Here is a 23,135-nt window from a genome sequence, read left to right as displayed (position 1 = left end):
TATGTATTTCTAGGTATTTCTCATGCCTGCTTCCTGTGTGTTCTCTTCAACATCATCAGTTTGATAATCTGCTATTGCATCATTTCTGAACACAGTTTCAAAACCAGATTATGAAATCCCCTGACTTAGATTACATATGTTCTATGCAACCATTACTATTCTAATCACTCTGCATAGTGCCACACCAGTGCATAGTTTACTACTGCACAGTGGATCCTTAAGGTGCTTTCTGATTTGATTGAACAGAGAGAGAGAGAGAGGAAGACACTGGGGAGCGATAGAGAGAGAGGTTGACAGTGAGGAACGAAAAGAGGACGACAGTGGAGACAGATAGAGAGGATGACTGTGAGGAACGAAAGAGAGGACGACAGTGGAGACAGATAGAGAGAGAGGATGACTGTGAGGAACGATAGAGAGGACGACAGTGGAGACAGATAGAGAGGATGACTGTGAGGAACGAAAGAGAGGACGACAGTGGAGACAGATAGAGAGGATGACTGTGAGGAACGAAAGAGAGGACGACAGTGGAGACAGATAGAGAGAGAGGATGACTGTGAGGAATGATAGAGAGGACGACAGTGGGGAACGATAGAGAGAGGATAACTGTGGGGAACGATAGAGAGAGGATAACTGTGGGGAACAAAAGAGAGAGAGGATAACTGAGGAACTATAGAGAGAGAGGATAACTGGGGAATGATAGAGAGAGAGGATAACTGTGGGGAACTATAGAGAGAGAGGATAACTGTGAGGAATTATATAGAGAGAGGATAACTGTGGGGAACGATAGAGAGAGAGGATAACTGTGGGGAATTATAGAGAGAGAGGATAACTGTGGGGAACTATAGAGAGAGGATAACTGTGGGGAACGATATAGAGAGAGGATAACTGTGGGGAACAATAGAGAGATAGGATAACTGTGGGGAACTATAGAGAGAGGATAACTGTGGGGAACGATATAGAGAGAGGATAACTCTAAGGAATAATAGAGAGAGGATAACTGGGGAACAATAGAGAGATAGGATAACTGTGGGGAACTATAGAGAGAGGATAACTGTGGGGAACGATATAGAGAGAGGATAACTCTAAGGAATAATAGAGAGAGGATAACTGGGGAACTATAGAGAGAGAGGATAACTGTGGGGAACTATAGAGAGAGAGGATAACTGTGGGGAACTATAGAGAGAGAGGATAACTGTGGGGAACTATAGAGAGAGAGGATAACTGTGGGAAACTATAGAGAGAGAGGATAACTGTGGGGAACTATAGAGAGAGAGGATAACTGAGGAACGATAGAGAGAGAGGATAACTGTGGGGAACTATAGAGAGAGAGGATAAATGTGGGGAATTATAGAGAGAGAGGATAACTGTGGGGAACCATAGAGAGAGGGGATAACTGTGGGGAACGATAGAGAGAGAGGATAACTGGGGAACGATAGAGAGAGAGGATAACTGTGGGGAACTATAGAGAGAGAGGATAACTGTGGGGAACTATAGAGAGAGAGGATAACTGTGGGGAACGATAGAGAGGATAACTGTGGGGAACTATAGAGAGAGAGGATAACTGTGGGGAATTATAGAGAGAGAGGATAACTGTGGGGAACTATAGAGAGAGGATAACTGTGGGGAACTATAGAAAGAGAGGATAACTGTGGGGAACTATAGAGAGAGAGGATAACTGGGGAACGATAGAGAGAGAGGATAACTGTGGGGAACTATAGAGAGAGAGGATAACTGTGGGGAATTATAGAGAGAGAGGATAACTGTGGGGAACTATAGAGAGAGAGAGGATAACTGAGGAGCAATAGAGAGAGAGGATAACTGTGAGGAACTATAGAGAGAGAGAGGATAACTGCGGAACGATAGAGAGAGAGAATAACTGTGGGGAACTATAGAGAGAGGATAACTGGGGAACGATAGAGAGAGAGGATAACTGTGGGGAACGATAGAGAGAGAGGATAACTGTGGGGAACTATATAGAGAGAGGATAACTGTGGGGAACCATAGAGAGAGAGGATAACTGTGGGGAACTATAGAGAGAGAGAATAACTGTGGGGAACTATAGAGAGAGAGGATAACTGTGGGGAACCATAGAGAGAGAGGATAACTGTGGGGAACCATAGAGAGAGAGGATAACTGTGGGGAACTATAGAGAGAGAGAATAACTGTGGGGAACTATAGAGAGAGAGGATAACTGGGGAACGATAGAGAGAGAGGATAACTGTGGAATTATAGAGAGAGAGGATAACTGTGGGGAACCATAGAGAGGGAGAGGATAACTGTGGGGAACTATAGAGAGAGAGGATAACTGTGGGGAATTATAGAGAGAGGCTAACTGTGGGGAACTATAGAGAGATAGGATAACTGTGGGGAACGATAGAGAGGATAACTGTGGGGAACTATAGAGAGAGAGAGGCTAACTGTGGGGAACTATAGAGAGATAGGATAACTGTGGGGAACGATAGAGAGAGAGGATAACTGCGGAACGATAGAGAGAGAGGATAACTGTGGGGAACTATAGAGAGAGAGGATAACTGTGGGGAATTATAGAGAGAGAGGATAACTGCGGGGAACCATAGAGAGAGAGGATAACTGTGGGGAACGATAGAGAGAGGGGATAACTGTGGGGAACGATAGAGAGAGAGGATAACTGTGGGGAACTATAGAGAGATAGGATAACTGTGGGGAACTATAGAGAGAGAGGATAACTGTGGGAAACTATAGAGAGAGGATAACTGTGGGGAACTATAGAGAGATAGGATAACTGTGGGGAACGATAGAGAGAGAGGATAACTGTGGGGAACGATAGAGAGATAGGATAACTGTGGGGAACTATAGAGAGATAGTATAACTGTGGGGAACGATAGAGAGAGAGGATAACTGTGGGGAATTATAGAGAGAGAGGATAACTGTGGGGAACTATTGAGAGAGAGGATAACTGTGAGGAATGATAAAGTGAGAGATTTTACCAGATATTAGCCTATGCCAACACCACAGATGTGTAGGCTGCAGCATTACTACTAGGCCAGCCAGGCCACTTCCCAGTAACCTGTATGTGACCTGTGTGTGACCTTTATGTGACCTCAGTGTGTTGTGTCGTAGGATCAAGGTGAACGACCAGATTGTGGAGGTGGACGGCACCAGTCTGGTGGGAGTGACCCAGAGCTTTGCTGCCTCCGTCCTGAGGAACACCCAGGGAGTGGTCAGGTAATACCAACAGTGATATTCATAAAAAAAAAAAATGTATTTCTTTATCCAGATGAGTCCAAGGTACCACAAAGTGGCATAAACCACAGCAGTCATGGTTATGAGAGAACAAGGACAGAGCCCCGCCTACTCTGGAGTCTACCTCTTTCTACCTCTCTCTACCTCTGCACCTCACTCTACCTCTCTCTACCCCTCTCTACCTCTCTCTATATCTCTCTACCTCTCTCTACCTCTCTCTACCTCTCTCTACCCCTCTCTACCTCTCTCTACCTCTCTCTACCTCTCTATCACTCTCTACCACTCTTTACCTCTCTACCTCTCTCTACCTCTATCTCTCTACCTCTCTACCACTCTCTATATCTCTCTACCTCTCTCTACCTCTATCCTCTACCTCTCTCTACCTCTATTCTCTCTCTCTCTACCCCTCTCTACCTCTCACTACCTCTCTACATCTCTCTCTACCTATCTACCACTCTCTACCGCTCTCTACCTCTTTACAGCTAAGACTTTCTATTGCTCTCTCTCTCTCTCTCTCTCTCTCTCTCTCTTCAATTCAATTTCAATGTAAGGGCTTTATTGGCATGGGGAACACATGTTACCATTGCCAAAGCAAGTGAAGTAGATAATTTAAAAAAGTGAAATAAACAATAAAAATGAACAGTAAACATTACACTCACAAAAGTTCCAAAAGAATCAAGACATTTCAAATGTCATATTATGTGCAAATAGTTCAAGTACAAAAGGGAAAATAAATAAACATAAATACTGGTTGTATTTACAATGGTGTTTGTTCTTCACTGGTTGCCCTTTTCTTGTGGCAACAGGTCACACATCTTGCTGCTGTGATGGCACACTGTGGTATTTCACCCAGTAGATATGGGAGTTTATCAACATTTGATTTGTTTTTGAATTCTTTGTGGGTCTGTGTAATCTGAGGGAAATATGTGTCTCTAATATGGTCATATATTTGTCAGGAGGTTAGGAAGTGCAGCTCAGTTCCAACTCATTTTGTGGGCAGTGTGCACATAGCCTGTCTTCACTCTCTCTACCTGTCTCTCTCTCCCTCTCTCTCTCTCTCTCTCCCTCTCTCTTTCTTCTCTCTCGCTTTCTTCTCTCTCTCTCTCTCTCTCTCTCTCTCTCTCTCTCTCTCTCTCTCTCTCTCTCTCTCTCTCTCTCTCTCTCTCTCTCTCTCCCCTCCCCTCTCTCTTTCTCTCCCCTCTACCTCTTTCCCCTCTCTCTACCTCCCAGTCTCTTTCTATTGCCCTCTCTCAATTCAATTGAAAGGGCTTATTGGCATGGGAAATGTGTTTGCATTGCCAAAGCAAGTGGAATTCCACCTAGAATTTGTGTTCCAAAAAAGGTCCAGTAGCCAGAACAACAAATACAAATTCTATCTAGACATCGTTGCCCTAGAGCACACAAATAACTATACATACCTCGGCCTAAACATCAGCGCCACAGTTAGCTTCCACAAAGCTGTGAGCTATCTGAGAGACAAGGCAAGAAGGGCCTTCTACGCCATCAAAATAAACATACAATTTGACATCCCAATTAGGAGCTGCCAAAAAAGACTTTAATCATTTATACAACCCATTGCCCTCTATGGTTGTGAGGTCTGGGGTCCACTCACCAACTAAGAATTCACTAAATGGGACAAACATCAAATTGAGACTCACGCATACAGAATTCTGCAAAAACACCTTCCGTGTACAACGTAAAACACCAAATAATGCTTGCAGAGCAGAATTAGGACGATTCCCACTAATTATGAAAATCCAGAAAAGACCAATTAAATTCTACAACCAACTAAAAAGAAGCGATTCTCCATAACAAAGCGCTCGCCTATAGAGAGGTGAACCTGGAGAAGAGTCTCCCCAGAGCCCTCACCTATAGAGAGGTGAACCTGGAGATAAGTCCCCTCAGAGCCCTCACCTACAGAGAGATGAACCTGGAGAAGAGTCTCCCCAGAGCCCTCACCTACAGAGAGATGAACCTGGAGAAGAGTCTCCCCAGAGCCCTCACCTACAGAGAGATGAACCTGGAGAAGAGTCTCCCCAGAGCCCTCACCTACAGAGAGATGAACCTGGAGAATAGTCTCCCCAGAGCCCTCACCTACAGAGAGATGAACCTGGAGATAAGTCCCCGCAGCCAGCCTGTAAGGGGACTCTCTTGACAAACACAAACAGACCCCACGGAGCCACAGGACAGAAACACAATTAGACCCAACCAAATCATAAGAAAACAAAAAGAACATTTCTTGAAACATTGGAAAGAATCAACAAAAAAACAGAGCAAACTGGAACGTTATTTGGCCCTTTAGCGGAACGTCTGCTCCAATATCCAATGATGGGCGGGGCGCGAAATACAAACTCCTCTAAAATCCGAAAACTTCCACTTTTCAAACATATGACTATTTTACAGCTATTTAAAGACAAGACTCTCCTTTATCTAACCACACTGTCCGATTTCAAAAAGGCTTTACAGCGAAAGCAAAACATTAGATTATGTCAGCAGAGTACCCAGCCAGAAATAATCAGACACCCATTTTTCAAGCTAGCATATCATGTCACATAAACCCAAACCACAGCTAAATGCAGCACTAACCTTTTATGATCTTCATCAGATGACACACCTAGGACATTATGTTATACAATACATGCATGTCTGTTCAATCAAGTTCGTATTTATATCAAAAAACAGCTTTTTACATTAGCATGTGACGTTCAGAACTAGCATTCCCACCGAACACTTCCGGTGATTTTACTAAATTACTCACGATAAACGTTCACAAAAAGCATAACAATTATTTTAAGAATTATAGATACAGAACTCCTCTATGCACTCGATATGTCCGATTTTAAAATAGCTTTTCGGATGAAGCACATTTTGCAATAATCTAAGTACATAGCCCAGCCATCACGGGCTAGCTATTTAGACACCCAACCAGTTTAGCCTTCACCAAAATCACATTTCCTATAAGAAAAATGTTCTTACCTTTCCTGTTCTTCGTCAGAATGCAGTCCCAGGACTTCTACTTCAATAACAAATGTAGGTTTGGTCCCAAATAATCCATCGTTATGTTCCATCAAGACGTTTTGTTCGTGCGTTCTAGACACTATCCCAACGCTAAATCTCGGCCACGAGCATGGCGCAGAATGTGACAAAGAATTTCTAAATATTCCATTACCGTACTTCGAAGCATGTCAACCGCTGTTTAAAACCAATTTTTATGCAATTTATCTCGTAGAAAAGCGATAATATTCCGACCGGGAATCTGCCTGTCTGTAAACTGAGGAAAAAACCGAAAGCCGGGGGCGGGGCGGGTCGCGAGCGTAAGGCTTAGTCCACTGAGTGACCACTTAGCTTTTGCTCTCCTTTGTTTCAGCCAGGGCTTTGAATTACGTCATTCCTGTTTTTCCCGGGCTCTGAGACTCCATTGGAGACGAAGGGAAGTGTCACGTAACAGCAGAGATCCTTAGTTTTTGGAAGAGATGTCAAAGAAAGAAAATAAAAGGTCTGACAGGGTACTTCCTGAACAGAAGCATCTCAGGTGTTTGCCTGCCATAGGAGTTCTGTTATACTCACAGACACCATTCAAACAGTTTCAGAAACTGTGGAGTGTTTTCTCTCCAAAGCTAATAATTATATGCATATTCTAGTTTCTGGGCAGGACTAATAATCAGATTAAATCGGGTACGTTTTTTATCCAGCCGTGAAAATACTGCCCCCTAGCCATAAGAGGTTAACCAGAGAGTACATAGTAGCAGAATACCTGACCACTGTGACTGACCCAAAATGAAGGAAGCTTTGACTATGTACATACTCAGAGAGGTCGCTATCGCACCTGGCTCTCAAGAGAAGACAGGCTATGTGCCTACTGTCCACAAAATGAGATTGGAAACTGAGCTGCTCTTCCTAACTTCGTTCCTAACCTTGTCTCTTGACCATATTAGAGACACATATTTCCCTCAGATTAAACAGACCCACAACGAATTTGAAAACAAATCAGACATTGATAAACTCCCATATCTACTGGGTGAAATACCACAGTGTGCCATCACAGCAGCAAGATGTGTGACCTTTTGCCACAAGAAAAGGGAGCACAAACAACATTGTAAATACAACCTATTTTTATCTGTTCATTTATTTTCCCTTTCATACTTCAACCATTTGCACATTGTTACAACACTGTACATAGCCAATAATATAACATTTGAAATGTCTATATTCTTTTAAAACGGAGTGTAATTTTTACTGTTTATTTCAGATTGTCCTGTAGTTCATTCAAGGTAACTGGGGAATTGAGTGGGTTCTGGTAGTCTTTAATAGCTGACTCTAAGATTTGAAAATGTTTTTGCTGTTTGTTCTTTGTTATAGAACCAATAAGATTGGAGAAGTGGTTTATCCATACATTGCCGTTTTGGGTAGATAGGTCTTCATGTTGTTTGTTTAGTGTGCTCCAATTTTCCCAGAAGTGGTTCGATTCTATGCATTCTTCAATTACATTGAGCTGATTTCTGACGTGCTGTACCTTCTTTTTTCTTAGTGTATTTCTGTATTGTTTTAGTGTTTCGCAATAGTGAAGGCGTAGTCTCAGGTTTTCTGGGTCTCTGTGTTTTTTGATGGACACGTTCCTCAATTTCTTTCTTAGTTTTTTGCATTCTTCATTAAACCATTTGTCATTATTGTTTATTTTCTTAGGTCGTCTGCTTGAAATGTTTAGATTTGATAGAGAAGCTGAGAGGTCAAATATACTGTTTAGGCTTTCTACTGCGAAGTTTACACCTTCACTATTACAGTGAAACATTTTGTCCAGGAAGTTGTCTAAAAGGGATTGAATTTGTTGTTGGCTAATTGTTTTCTGGTAGGTTTCTACACGACATTCCTTCCATCTATAGCATTTCTTAATAGTATGCAGTTTATTCAGCACTGATGCCTCATGATTGATTATTGCTCTGTTCAAGTAGACTATAGCGTTGCTGTGGTCTGATAGGGGTGTCAGTTGGCTGACTGTGAAAGCTCTGAGAGTCTCTGGGTTGAGGTCAGTGATAAAGTAGTCTACAGTACTACTGCCAAGAGATGAGCTATAGGTGTACTTACCATAGGAGTCCCCTCGAAGCCTCCCGTTGACAATTGTGCACCACCCTATGGGACTCCCGATCACGGTCGGTTGTGATACTGCCCGGGATCAAACCAGGGTCTGTAGTGACGCCTCTAGTACTGAGATGCTGCACCACTCGGGAGACTTTAATGTATTTTAGAATAACGCTGTGAAGGTGGTCTGAATGCTGAGTACTTTCCCAGTGCAGTGTAGCTAGCACACAGGAGGACATGTTTCTCTAACCAGATGTAAAATGCTCCTGTTTTCAACCGATTTAATAGAGTGGCTTAGTTCTGATCTATGCCAAATGATCATACCCCCTGAGTCCCCTTCCTGTTTCCCACCTGGTAGTTCGGTGGATGGGACTACCAGCTCTCTGTAACCTAGAGGGCAACCAGTGGGCATAAGCCTGATCCGGGGGCCTATATAGGATGTGGCCAGGGTTGGTTTGGATGTGGATGTGGCCAGGGTGGAGGCGTGGCTGATGATGCTGTGGTCTGAGTCTATGGCCTCTGGGTAAAGGTCCTGGGCGGGAAGTCTCGCGGGTCGTGGAGGAAGTCTTGCGGGTCGTGGACGGAGTCTCGCGGGACGTGGAGGGAGTCTCGCGGGTCGTGGAGGGAGTCTCGTGGGTCTGGGCGGGGTGCTTATCGCTCTGTTGCTCCTGTGTGAGGTGTTGGGGCTGCGGTTGAGAGCGATGTCTTTCAAGGTCCTGGCAAAGTTGGGGTCCGTGGTCTTGTTGAGGTGTACCTGGTCATAGAGGCTGTCCAAATCCAGGGTGGGGGGATGGGCCAGGGAAACATTGGGTTTTCAGTGAGACACAGTCACGGGAAATGCTTGCATTCACCTCTCTCTCTCTCTCTTTCACTCTCTCTCTACCTCCCACTCTTTCTATTGCTGTCTCTCTCTCTCCCTCTCTCTGGTCTGTTTAGTTAAAACTGCTTTGTTAGAGGAGCATAACTCAGTGTACAGCTACAGTAGTCTGTCGTATAGTCGTTCTTTCTGCACATAAAACATTATGCATGTGTCCACTTTACTGTGATTCTCTTACAGAACCTTTTCTCTTTAGCTCTGAGCTCACTGAGAAAGTGCTGTTTACATTATGTTGTGCCTTATAGAGGAAAGGGGCCATTTTGTCTCCAAACTTAACCCAACGTACTGTATGTTTTCAAACTGCAGACCACCAAAACTGCTACACAAACACACAACATAGCCTGCATGTGAAAAAAGTTTTGCCGGACCCCCATTCATGCTACATTAGCATAATGTAAATAGAGTGGAAATATGTCTGGGAAGAATGTATCATTGTGAGAGAGTAGCAGTGGACAGCAGGCCTCCGCTCCACAGAGCAGAGCACTCTTCTCCCAAACAATAGAGGAGCACAGCATGGAAGAGAAGTGCTTTATTAATAACCCGCCTCTCAGCATGCTTCAGTTAGGCAGGCGGCTAGCCGAAGTCGGCTAGGCAAACCGAATGAGTGTGCTCGCATACTCAAAAGACCTTCGCTTGAAAAATGAGAAAAAAACGTCAATAGTACTGTTTGGCCATTCTGAGACACCGTAGCCAGTATACACTTTCTCAAAATAGTCAGAATTCATCTAAGATTTTGACGTTTTTGCAGCAGAGATCTTAGTCTAATCTAACTAAGATGTTTGGTGCTTTATTTCTCAATGAAAAAACGTGCATGAAAACAGGTCGTCTCTCATTGAATGACAACAAAGACTTTATTAAAGAATCCCTACAGTTGACCAATCGCGGAAGAAGGGGCATTGACTTTGGCTCCTGAACTTTGACTGGCATCGAGAAAAAAATGTGTGTGCCCGAACAGCCGGAAAAAGCCTTACCGAAGTCCAAAACGAAGAAAAACATCACAAAATGGCGTCATAATATATGCACAAACTCTTCCAAACTGTTTTGTCTGAGAAGCATGCTTAGATCTCTCTCTCTCTCTCTCTCTCTCTCTCTCTCTCTCTCTCTCTCTCTCTCTCTCTCTCTCTCTCTCTCTCTCTCTCTCTCTCTCTCTCTATGTCTCTCCCTATCTCTTTCAGTCCTCTCTCTCCCTCTCTCTTTCAGTCCTCTCTCTCCCGCTCTCTTTCAGTCCTCCCTCTCCCTCTCTCTTTCGGTCCTCTCACTCCCTCTCTTTCAGTCCTCTCTCTCCCTCTCTCTTTCAGTCCTCTCTCTCTCCCTCTCTCTCAGTCCTCTCTCTCCTTCTTTCAGTCCTCTCCCTCCCTCTCTTGCTCTTTGTGTCCTCTCTCTCTCCCTCCCTCTTTCAGTCCTCCCCCTCCCTCTCTTGCTCTTTGTGTCCTCTCTCTCTCGCTCTCTCTTTCAGTCCTCTCTCACTCTCTCTCTTTCAGTCCTCTATGTCTCTCCCTCTCTCTTTCAGTCCTCTCCCTCCCTCTCTTGCTCTTTGTGTCCTCTCGCTCTCTCCCTCTCTCTTTCAGTCCTCTCTCTCTCTCTCTCTCTCTCTCTCTCTCTCTCTCTCTCACTCTCTCTCTTTCAGTCCTCTATGTCTCTCCCTATCTATTTCAGTCCTCTCTCTCCCTCTCTCTTTCAGTCCTCTCTCTCCCTCTCTCTTTCAGTCCTCCCGCTCCCTCTCTCTTTCGGGCCTCTCACTCCCTCTCTTTCAGTCCTCTCTCTCCCTCTCTCTTTCAGTCCTCTCTCTCTCCCTCTCTCTCAGTCCTCTCTCTCCTTCTTTCAGTCCTTCCCCTCCCGCTCTTGCTCTTTGTGTCCTTTCTCTCTCCCTCTCTCTTTCAGTCCTCTCCCTCCCTCTCTTGCTCTTTGTGTCCTCTCTCTCCCTCTCTCTTTCAGTCCTCTCCCTCCCTCTCTTGCTCTTTTTGTCCTCTCTCCCTCTCCCTCTGTCTTTCAGTCCTCTACCTCCCTCTTTTGCTCTTTCAGTCCTCTCTCCCTCTCCCTCTGTCTTTCAGTCCTCTCCCTCCCTCTCTTGCTCTTTTTGTCCTCTCTCCCTCTCCCTCTCTCTTTCAGTCCTCTCCCTCCCTCTCTTGCTCTTTGTGTCCTCTCTCCCTCTCCCTCTGTCTTTCAGTCCTCTACCTCCCTCTTTTGCTCTTTCAGTCCTCTCTCCCTCTCCCTCTGTCTTTCAGTCCTCTCCCTCCCTCTCTTGCTCTTTTTGTCCTCTCTCCCTCTCCCTCTCTCTTTCAGTCCTCTCCCTCCCTCTCTTGCTCTTTCAGTCCTCTCTCCCTCTCCCTCTGTCTTTCAGTCCTCTCCCTCCCTCTCTTGCTCTTTTTGTCCTCTCTCCCTCTCCCTCTCTCTTTCAGTCCTCTCCCTCCCTCTCTTGCTCTTTTGTCCTCTCTTATATAGTGTTAAGTTTTTCCCTCTCTCCCCCTCTGTTGGTTTACTCTCCTCTGATTTATTATTATTTTTATTATTATTATTATTATTATTATTATTATTATTATTATTATTATTATATTACTCTGTCATCCATCACAGACAAGATGACCAGGATTAGACAGCACTTTTATTTCTGTTAACCAAACAGATGTTAGCCTGTGAGTAACCTTCCATCTAAAGAGCACTAATAGTATTGTAAATATTACAAATGGAATTCTATTGATTCCACACTGCCGCTGCAATCTCTCAGGGACTTGTGTACCGAATGACACCCTAGTCCCTATATAGTGCACTACTTTTGACCAGAGCCCTATAGGGAATAGGGTGCCATTATTAGGGAAGCCATATCTGCTTACTGGTGTGAATGGTGTGAATGGTGATGAAGGCTGGAGAGGAAGGATGTGTCAAACTGTATTGCAGCATATTGTTCTATAAGCAGATGGCTGTTTACTGAGACAATATTGATTGAAGCATGGTCAACAGCAAAGAGAGAAAGTGAAAAATAACACACATTTTCTTTCTTTCTCTCTTCTCACTTCTTCTCTTCTGTTGAGTTCTCTCCTCTCCACTCCTCTCTATCTCTCCTTTTTCATTCACTCTCTTCTTCCTCCTGTCCAGTAAATCCCTCTCCCTCTCCCTCCCTCTCTCTCTCCTCCCTGGGTTTGATCGCCTGTGTCCCAGATTTGCCATTTCAACTCAATTTAACCCTGACTTACGACATCATCCAGGTCTCTGAAACCATACGAGTAAGATTTCACTGGTCACCACATGAAACCATAATCGCATTATGGTAAAAAAAGAAGAAAAATCTATATTTATGAGCCAGATATTAAAAGACAGCACAATATGAAACTAACATCCCACAATGGTTGACAGAGGGCATATCCGTTGTGTGAGGGATTTAAGTGCGGACATCCCTCAAATCCCTAACCCTGAGGTTCCTACATGGCACCCTATTCCCTATGTAGTGCACTACTTTTGACCAGAGCCCTATGGGCCCTCGTCAAAAGCAGTAAGGGAAGGAAATAGTGTGCCATTAGAGAAGCAGCCAGTGTCTGTCAACATAGCAGCTCCTAATGGACTAGACACGTTCTCTGCATTATGGCTGTTGTTCCCAGAGCAGTGGGAGGCAGGGTGGAACCCTCCTGCATGTTGCTTTTCCAGGAATGCAGAAACTGTTTCCAGGTCAGCTGCTAGATGGAGAGATGATTGTGATTCCTCTCTGTTGTTGCTTCAGATGTAGCTCAACGTTAGCCGCTGGACTGTGGAGCGTATAGCACAGTAGCTCTGTAATCAGCGTGCCCACGCCGGATGATTGGAGACTCAGTCAAATATGCTGTCCCGCTGAGATAGAGGGATCCATCTTGGAGTAAACGAGAGAGAAACCAGAGAAAGATGTGTTTTTGCCTCCTGTATGCTGGGTGGTAGAGAGAGAACATGGGGAGTGGTGACCTGGCGTTCACTGTCTGTCCTCAAATCTATTACTGAACGACATAAAGACCATCCCAAACACTGGATTTGGGTTTTGGAGGTTTGAGTCAGAGTTAGCAAGATACTGCCAGAAGAAATATATACCTTCAATGTTGCTATAAACTGGACAAAGTGGATTAAGTAACAGGTGAATGTTCCTAATAATAGTAGTAGTGGAAATGGGATTCCCACTAACAGCAACTACAACAACAATATTCATGAAAATGACGACCGGTGTCTAGCCAGACTGCTCACTGAGTCTGTACCTAGTCAGTGTTTTCCTCAGTTTTCTATCAGTCACAGTGGTCAGATAGTCTGCCACCATGTACTGTCTGTTTAGAGACAAATAGCATTGAAGTTGACTTAGATTTTTCGTGGTGTCTTTCCAATAGGTGATATATTTTTATTTTTGCTTTGTGATGATTTGGTTGGGCCATATTTTCTGAGTGCTGTCCTGAGGCTCTATGGAGTTGGTTTGGGTTAGTGATCTGAGCATCAGAACCGGCTGAGGGGACTCTTCTCTTGTTTCATCTCTTGACATTATAGGGCTGTGTGATGATATATTTCAGGGTTGCTTATTTGTTCTATTCTAATAAGGAGGGCTATTGGCCCAATTCTGCTCTACATGAGTTATTTGGAGGTTTTCTTTGCACTTCAAAACTCTGCATGCAGTATTTTGATTGGATGTTTGTCCCATTTGGTAAATTCATTATTAGAGAGGGGTCCCCATACTTCGCTGCCATTTTGAGCCAGATTCTAATTGGAATTTCCATTTTAATGTTACTTTTAATGGTATAGAATGCTCTTCTTGCTTTGTCTCTCAGCTCGTTCACAGCTATGTGAAAGCTTCCTGTGTTGCTGATATTTAGTCCTAGATACGTGTCGTTTTTGGTGTGTTCTAATAGAACTGTGTCTATTGTGATTGTGTGTTTGTGATCCTGATTTCCGGACTTTTTTTTGAATATTCTATTCGTTTTATTTTAGGTTATGCGCAGATGATCTAGGTGCTGCAGTAACTCCTTAGTGGGAGACCACAGCACCAGGTCATCTGTGTACAGCAGACACTTGATTTCAGTGTTGTGTAAGGTGAGACCAGGTGCTGCAGATTCTAATGTTTTTGGCAAATCATTAATGTAGATGTTAAACAGTGTTGAACTTGAGCAGCTCTGTTTCACACCACGTCCCTGAGCGAAGAAGTCTGTTTACTTGTTGCCAATTTTACCCACACATTTGTGTTTAGTGTACATTGATTTAATAACTCTCTTGCCAGTGGACGGCATGGCATTCTTAGGCTTTGTAGGGTATGGTAAGGTGGGGTAGGGTATGGTAAGGTGGGGTAGGGTATGGTAAGGTGGGGTAGGGTGAGGTAAGGTGGGGTAGGGTATGGTTAGGTGGGGTAGGGTATGGTAGGGTGGAGTAGGGTAGGGTGGGGTATGGTAGAGTATGGTAGGGTATGATAGGGTGGGGTATGGTAGAGTATGGTATGGTATGGTAGGGTGGGGTATGATAGAGTATGGTAGAGTATGGCAGGGTGTGGTAGAGGGGGGTAGGGTGTGGTAGAGTATGGTAGGGTGGGGTAGAGGGGGGTAGGGTATGGCAGAGTATGGTAGAGTATGGTAGAGTATGGTATGGTGTGGTAGAGGGGGTAGGGTATGGTAGAGTATGGTAGAGTATGGTAGGGTATGGTGGAGTATTGTAGGGTATGGTAGGGTATGGTAGGGTGGGGTAAGGTGGGGTATGGTAGAGCATGGTGGGGTATGGTAGGGTGTGGTAGAGTATGGTAGAGTATGGTAGCGTATGGTAGAGTATTGTAGGGTATGGTAGGGTATGGTAGGGTGGGGTATGGTAGAGCATGGTGGGGTATGGTAGGGTGTGGTAGAGTATGGTAGAGTATGGTAGGGTATGGTAGAGTATTGTAGGGTATGGTAGAGTATGGTAGAGTATGATAGGGTCAGGTAGAGTATGGTAGGGTGGGATATGGTAGAGTATGGTAGGGTATGATAGGGTGGGGTATGATAGAGTATGGTAGAGTGTGGTAGGGTGGGGTAGGGCATGGTAGAGTATGGTAGGGTTTGGTAGAGGGGGGTAGGGTGGGGTATGGTAAAGTATGGTAGAGTGTGGTAGGGTGGGGTATGGTAGAGTATGGTAGAGCATGATAGGGTGGGGTAGGGTGGGGTATAGTAGGGTGTGGTAGAGTGTGGTAGAGTATGGCAGGGTGGGGTAGAGTATGGTGGAGTATGGCAGGGTGGGGAATGGTGGGGTATGGTAGAGTATGGTGGAGTATGGTGGGTTATGGTAGAGTATGGTAGAGTATGATAGGGTATGGTAGGGTATGGTAGGGTGGGATATGGTAGAGTATGGTAGGGTATGATAGGGGGGGTAGGGTGGGGTATGATATAGTATGGTAGAGTGTGGTAGGGTGTGGTAGGGTGAGGTAAGGCATGGTAGAGTATGGTAGCGTATGGTAGAGGGGGGTAGGGTGGGGTATGATAAAGTATGGTAGAGTGTGGTAGGGTGGGGTAGGGCATGGTAGAGTATGGTAGAGTGTGGTAGGGTGGGGTAGGGCATGGTAGAGTATGGTAGGGTATGGTAGAGGGGGGTAGGGTGGGGTAGGGTATGGTAGATTATGGTAGAGTATGGTAGGGTGGGGTAGGGTGAGGTATGGTATAGTATGTTTGGGTATGATAGGGTGGGGTAGGGTGGGGTATAGTAGGTATGGTAGAGTATGGTAGGGTATGGTGGGGTGGGGAATGGTAGGGTATGCTAGAGTGGGGTATGGTTGGGTATGGTAGGGTGGGGTATGGTAGAGTATGGTAGCGTATGGTAGAGTATGGTAGAGTATGGTAGGGTATGGTAGGGTGGGGTATGGCAGGGTATGGTAGAGTATGGTAGAGTATGGTAGAGTATGGTAGGGTATGGTATGGTAGAGTATGGTAGCGTATGGTAGGGTGGGGTATGGTAGAGTATGGTAGGGTAGGGTATGTTGAGTATGATAGGGTATGGTAGGGTGGGATATTGTGGGGTATGGTGGGTACAGTAGGGTAGGGTGGGGTAGGGTTTGGTAGGGTAGGGTATGGTCGGGTGGGGTAGGGTGTGGTGGGGTAGGGTATGGTCGGGTTGGGTAGGGTAGGGTAGGGTAAGGTTTGGTGGGTGGGGTAAGGTTTGGTGGGTGGGGTAGGGTAGGGTATGGTGGGGTGGGGTAGGGTTTGGTAGGGTAGGGTATGGTCGGGTTGGGTAGGGTAAGGTTTGGTGGGTGGGGTAGGTTAGGGTATGGTGGGGTGGGGTGGGGTGGGGTGGGGTGGGGTGGGGTAGGGTAGGGTAGGGTATGGTTGGGTAGGGTAGGGTATGGTCGGGTTGGGTAGGGTAGGGTATGGTCGGGTTGGGTTGGGTAGGGTGGGGTTTGGTGGGTGGGGTAGGGTAGGGTGGGGAAGGGTGGGGTGGGGTGGGGTGGGGTAGGGTGTGAGAGAACGGCTGGTACAGCTGTAACCCTGCACATTCCACCCTGGAGGGCTGCATGACATTTGTCACGTGACTGTGTTACTGCTGAATGCCACCTTCCCCCTCCTCGCCTCCACTCCTCTATAATCAGATCCTGCCGTTAAGTCCCTGCCAATCGCACAGACTGCCTGTTACAGCCTTAATCAACACACAAACAAATAAACAGTGTCAAATTAGGACAGAGAAAGTTCAGACATGTTTAGTTAAGCTGATAAATGAATGAGAAAAGGTCACTGGAAGAGGTGTATTGAAGTGCAGCTCTCATTCCTCAGTAAACCAACATGCACAGTGTTTCAGTGTATTGTAAAGTCACTGGAAGAGGTGTATTGTTTCAGTGTATTGTAAAGTCAGTGTATTGTAAAGTCACTGGAAGAGGTGTATTGTTTCAGTGTATTGTAAAGTCAGTGTATTGTAAAGTCACTGGAAGAGGTCTATTGTTTCAGTGTATTGTAAAGTCACTGGAAGAGGTGTATTGTTTCAGTGTATTGTAAAGTCACTGGAAGAGGTGTATTGTTTCAGTGTATTGTAAAGTCACTGGAAGAGGTGTATTGTTTCAGTGTATTGTAAAGTCACTGGAAGAGGTGTATTGTTTCAGTGTATTGTAAAGTCAGTGTATTGTAAAGTCACTGGAAGAGGTCTATTGTTTCAGTGTATTGTAAAGTCACTGGAAGAGGTGTATTGTTTCAGTGTATTGTAAAGTCAGTGTATTGTAAAGTCACTGGAAGAGGTGTATTGTTTCAGTGTATTGTAAAGTCACTGGAAGAGGTGTATTGTTTCAGTGTATTGTAAAGTCAGCCCTTCCGTGACACGCATATGTGAATGTTTAACCCCCCTGTATGCTCTTGCTGATTTGCTGTTGCTGTCCGTTTTCAGGTTTGTGATTGGTCGAGAGCGTCCGGGCCAGGTGAGCGAGGTGGCTGCTCTGATCCAACAGACTCTGGAGCAGGAGAGGAGACAGAGAGAGATGCTGGAGCAGCAGTATGCCCAGTATGCCCAGTACGACGATGAGGTGGGTAGCCTACTGCCCCGCTGTCTTACCCTGCGACTGATACACCTGTTAGTGTGGCCAATCAAATCCTATACAGTTTTATTAACTCATTCTACAACAATGGCTAACTTACTCACCCACTAATCAAATCAAATCAAATTGTATTGGTCACATACACATGGTTAGCAGATGTTAACCTCTCTGGGGTATGTGTGACGCTAGCGTCCCACCTGCGGGACACACTGCCAACAGCCAGTGAAATAGCAGGGCGCCAAATTCAAAACAACAAAAATCTCATAATTCAAATTTCTCAAACATACAACTATTATATCCCATTTTAAAGATACACTTCTCGTTAATCCAACCACATTGTCCGATTTCAAAAAGGCTTTACAGCGAAAGCATAGCATTAGATTATGTTAGGACAGCACCTATACAAGAAAATCCACACAGCCATTTTCCAAGCAAGGAGAGGCGTCACAAAAACCAGAAATACAGCTAAAATGAATCACTAACCTTTGATGATCTTCATCAGATGGCACTCATAGGACTTCATGTTACACAATACCTGTATGTTTTGCTCGATAAAGTTCATATTTATATCCAAAAACCCCATTTTACATTGGCGTGTAATGTTCAGAAATGTTTTGCCTCCCAAAACTTCCGGTGAATGAGCACATCAATTTACAGAAATACTCATCATAAACGTTGATAAAATATTAAACTGTTATTCAAAGAATTATAGATACACTTCTCCTTAATGCAACCGCTGTGTCAGATTTCAAACAAACTTTACAACGAAAGCACGCTTTGCAATAATCTGAGTACAGCGTTCTGACACGAAACCAAACCCGCCATTTTGTGGAGTCAACAAAACTCAGAAATAATATTATAAATATTCACTTACCTTTGACGATCTTCATCAGAATGCACTCCCAGGAATCCCAGGTCCACAATAAATGTTTGTTTTGTTCGATAAAGTCCATCATTTATGTCCAAATACGTCCTTTTTGTTCGCGCATTCAGTCCACTACTCCAAATGCAGGAAGTGCGCGCAAAATGTCACAACGAAAAGTCAAAAAAAGTTATATTTACGTTCGTAGAAATATGTCAAACGATGTATAGCATCAATCTTTAGGATGTTTTTAACATAAATCTTCAGTAATATTCCAACCGGACAATTCCAATGTCTTCAGAAAAGATAAGGAATACAGCTCACTCTCACGTGAGTGCGCGCCTCTGAGCTCATGTCATTTTCTCTGTCAGCTACTTCCAGGACCTCTTATTCTCTCCATATTCACAGTAGAAGCATGAAACAACGTTCTAAAGACTGTTGACATCTAGTGGAAGCCTTAGGAAGTGCAAAATGAACCCTAAGTCACTGTATACTGTATAGGCAATCACTTGCAAAACTACAAACCTCAGATTTCCACACTTCCTGGTTGGATTTTTCTCAGGTTTTTGCCTGCCATATGAGTTCTGTTATGCTCATAGACATCATTCAAACAGTTTTAGAAACTTCAGAGTGTTTTCTATCCACATCTACTAATAATATGCATATCCTACTTCTTAGACTGAGTAGCAGGCAGTTTAATTTGGGCATGCCTTTCATCCGGACATCAAAATACTGCCCCCTACCCCAGAGAAGTTAATGCAAGTGTAGCGAAATGCTTGAACACTCATCTACTGATCATGCACTGCACTCCAATCCCGTTCTCCAACATTGCAATGGCTGCCGCAGGTCAATCTTGGTCATGAGTTGGGGTTGTGATAATGGAAAATCAGGCGTAGCGAAACATAGCTCAAGAATAATGTGGTTGTTCACATTATAACAAGCCTCTAGGTGTGTTTTAAAGTGTTTGAGCATCTGTGGTTGTTAAAAAACACTCAATGGCAATTCTCTCTCTCAGCCAACATGTTTTCCTGCCTGTGTTTGTTCTAGTACACACTAAAGCCCATTCTCTCATTATTAGTGGGTCAGGAGGCTGGAGGACAATAAGGCCACCCGTCTCTCTCTCTCTCTTCCCCTCCCCCTCCCCCTCCCCCTCCCTCCCTCTCACTCTTTCTCCAGATCTCTCTCTCTTTCTCCCCACCTCCCTCTCTCCAGGTTTCTCTCTTTCTACCCCCTCCCTCTCTCCAGATCACTCTCTCTTTCTCCTCCCCTCCCTCCCTCCCTCTCTCCAGATCTCTCCCCCTCCCTCCCTCCCTCCCTCCCTCCAGATCTCTCTCTTTCTCCCCCTCCCTCCCTCCCTCCCTCCCTCCCTCCCTCCCTCCCTCCCTCCCTCCCTCTCTCCAGATCTCTCTTTCTTTCTCCCCCCTCTCTCTCTCCAGATCTCTCTCTCTTCCCCCCTCCCTCCATTCTCTCCAGATCTCTCTCTCTTTCTCCCCCCTCCCTCCCTCTCCAGATCTCTCTCTTTCTCTCTCTCTCTTCCTTTCTTCCTCCCTCTCTATCTCTAGCCCTCTCTCCCTCTCTCCCTCTCTCCCTCTCTCCGTCTGTCTGTCTGTCTGTCTGTCTGTCTGTCTGTCTGTCTGTCTGTCTGTCTGTCTGTCTGTCTGTCTGTCTGTCTGTCTGTCTGTCTGTCTGTCTGCCTGCCTGCCTGCCTGCCTGCCTGCCTGCCTGCCTGCCTGCCTGCCTGCCTGCCTGCCTGCCTGCCTGCCTGCCTGCCTGCCTGCCTGCCTGCCTGCCTGTCTGTCTGTCTGTCTGTCTGCCTCCTCCATTCATTCAGGCCTGATTTGTTTCCATGCATCAGACAAGGGACATTTCCTTAATGGGTTGCGTGTTGCCATGGCACCGAGGCTGAGGGTCTTTATTAAATCCCCATTTAGAGAGATGAGACGTCAGGTTAATTACCATGTATCTGGGCAGAGTGATACATAGCCTATAGGCTCTGGTCTGGTGCATGAGGGTATGTCTATGTCTGTACTGTACAGTATGTCTCTGTGATGATTTCAAAGGTACATTTTTTATTTTTTTCCTTCACTGTTTGTCATTCATTGGTGGATTGATTGTTGTGACTCAGAGGGTTGTATGGCATGTCTGTTTGTGTTCTGGGAACAAACCAAACCAAAATCTCCACAGCTGTCTGATATTACCAGTCCCATGCTGCGTTTAGGATGAATCATTTGCCATGTGGTGGGAACTTAATCTAATATTTATAGAGATATTAATATTAATGCTCTCATTTTATTGCAGAGCATAGATCATCCTAAATAATTCATAATTGTTTACCATGTAGGTTATGCGTGAAGGAATGGATGTTTTGCTAGTTATAATTCAGTGTGGATCCCCAGTACCGTTTTGACTGCCTAGTGTAGGTATGGATTCTGTAGGAATGTGAAACGTACTAGTAAAGGATTAGTAATGGTAAGTCATTACACTCATTAATGGTAAGTCATTACACTCATTAATGGTAAGTCATTACACTCATTAATGGTAAGTCATTACACTCATTAATGGTAAGTCATTACACTCATTAATGGTAAGTCATTACACTCATTAATGGTAAGTCATTACACTCATTAATGGTATGTCATTACACTCATTAATGGTAAGTCATTACACTCATTAATGGTAAGTCATTACACTCATTAATGGTAAGTCATTACACTCATTAATGGTAAGTCATTACACTCATTAATGGTAACTCATTACACTCATTAATGGTAACTCATTACACTCATTAATGGTAACTCATTACACTAATTAATGGTAAGTCATTACACTCATTAATGGTAAGTCATTACACTCATTAATGGTATGTCATTACACTCATTAATGGTAAGTCATTACACTCATTAATGGTATGTCATTACACTCATTAATGGTAACTCATTACACTCATTAATGGTAACTCATTACACTCATTAATGGTAACTCATTACACTCATTAATGGTAAGTCATTACACTCATTAATGGTATGTCATTACACTCATTAATGGTAAGTCATTACACTCATTAATGGTATGTCATTACACTCATTAATGGTAAGTCATTACACTCATTAATGGTAACTCATTACACTCATTAATGGTAACTCATTACACTCATTAATGGTAAGTCATTACACTCATTAATGGTAAGTCATTACACTCATTAATGGTAAGTCATTACACTCATTAATGGTAACTCATTACACTCATTAATGGTATGTCATTACACCTATTAATGGTAAATCATTACACTCATTAATGGTAAGTCATTACACTCATTAATGGTAAGTCATTACACTCATTAATGGTAAGTCATTACACTAATTAATAGAGAATGGGGTGACTAGATGGGGTGAATAGAGAATGGGGTGACTAGATGGGGTTAATAGAGAATGGGGTGACTAGATGGGGTGAATAGAGAATGGGGTGACTAGATGGGGTGACTAGAGAATGGGATGACTAGATGGGGTTAATAGAGAATGGGGTGACTAGATGGGGTTAATAGAGAATTGGGTGACTAGATGGGGTGACTAGAGAATGGGGTGACTAGATGGGGTTAATAGAGAATGGGGTGACTAGATGGGGTGACTAGAGAATAGGGTGACTAGATGGGGTGACTAGAGAATCGGGTGACTAGATGGGGTGACTAGAGAATGGGGTGACTAGATGGGGTGACTAGAGAATGGGGTGACTAGATGGGGTTAATAGAGAATTGGGTGACTAGAGAATGGGGTGACTACATGGGGTGACTAGAGAATGGGGTGACTACATGGGGTGACTAGATGGGGTTAATAGAGAATGGGGTGACTAGATGGGGTGAATAGAGGATGGGGTGACTAGAGAATGGGGTGACTAGATGGGGTGACTAGAGGATGGGGTGACTAGGTGGGGTTAATAGAGAATGGGGTGACTAGATGGGGTGAATAGAGAATGGGGTGACTAGAGAATGGGGTGACTAGGTGGGGTTAATAGAGAATGGGGTGACTAGAGAATGGGGTGACTACATGGGGTGACTAGATGGGGTTAATAGAGAATGGGGTGACTAGATGGGGTGAATAGAGGATGGGGTGACTAGATGGGGTGACTAGAGAATGGGGTGACTAGATGGGGTGACTACAGAATGGGGTGACTAGATGGGGTGACTAGAGAATGGGGTGACTAGATGGGGTTAATAGAGAATGGGGTGACTAGATGGGGTGACTAGAGAATGGAGTGACTAGATGGGGTGACTAGAGAATGGGGTGACTAGAGAATGGGGTGACTAGATGGGGTGAATAGAGAATGGGGTGAATAGAGAATGGGGTGACTAGAGAATGGGGTGACTAGAGAATGGGGTGACTAGATGGGGTGAATAGAGAATGGGGTGACTAGATGGGGTGAATAGAGAATGGGGTGACTAGATGGGGTGACTAGAGAATGGGGTGAATAGAGAATGGGGTGACTAGAGAATGGGGTGACTAGATGGGGTGAATAGAGAATGGGGTGACTAGATGGGGTGAATAGAGAATGGGGTGACTAGATGGGGTGACTAGAGAATGGGGTGAATAGAGAATGGGGTGAATAGAGAATGGGGTGACTAGATGGGGTGAATAGAGAAT

At 44.6% G+C, this 23,135-nt stretch overlaps 1 protein-coding gene across 8 annotated transcripts in view; it reads left to right on the top strand.

Moving 5' to 3' along the window:
* LOC115174012 (neurabin-1) overlaps positions 1–23,135 on the top strand; it is a 110,707-nt gene that overhangs the window by 48,300 nt on the left and 39,272 nt on the right. For 6 of the 8 annotated variants that reach the window (XM_029732605.1, XM_029732604.1, XM_029732603.1 and 3 more), the window contains 2 exons: positions 3,085–3,204; positions 17,492–17,627. In XM_029732605.1, the coding sequence (XP_029588465.1) occupies positions 3,085–3,204; positions 17,492–17,627 (256 nt within the window). The remainder of the gene's footprint in view (positions 1–3,084; positions 3,205–17,491; positions 17,628–23,135) is intronic. The other 2 variants (XM_029732606.1, XM_029732602.1) reach the window with 1 other exon arrangement.

Source organism: Salmo trutta, chromosome 34 (genome assembly GCF_901001165.1).
Source record: "Salmo trutta chromosome 34, fSalTru1.1, whole genome shotgun sequence".
Classification (NCBI taxonomy): domain Eukaryota; kingdom Metazoa; phylum Chordata; class Actinopteri; order Salmoniformes; family Salmonidae; genus Salmo; species Salmo trutta.
This window is presented reverse-complemented; position numbering and strand designations above follow the sequence as displayed.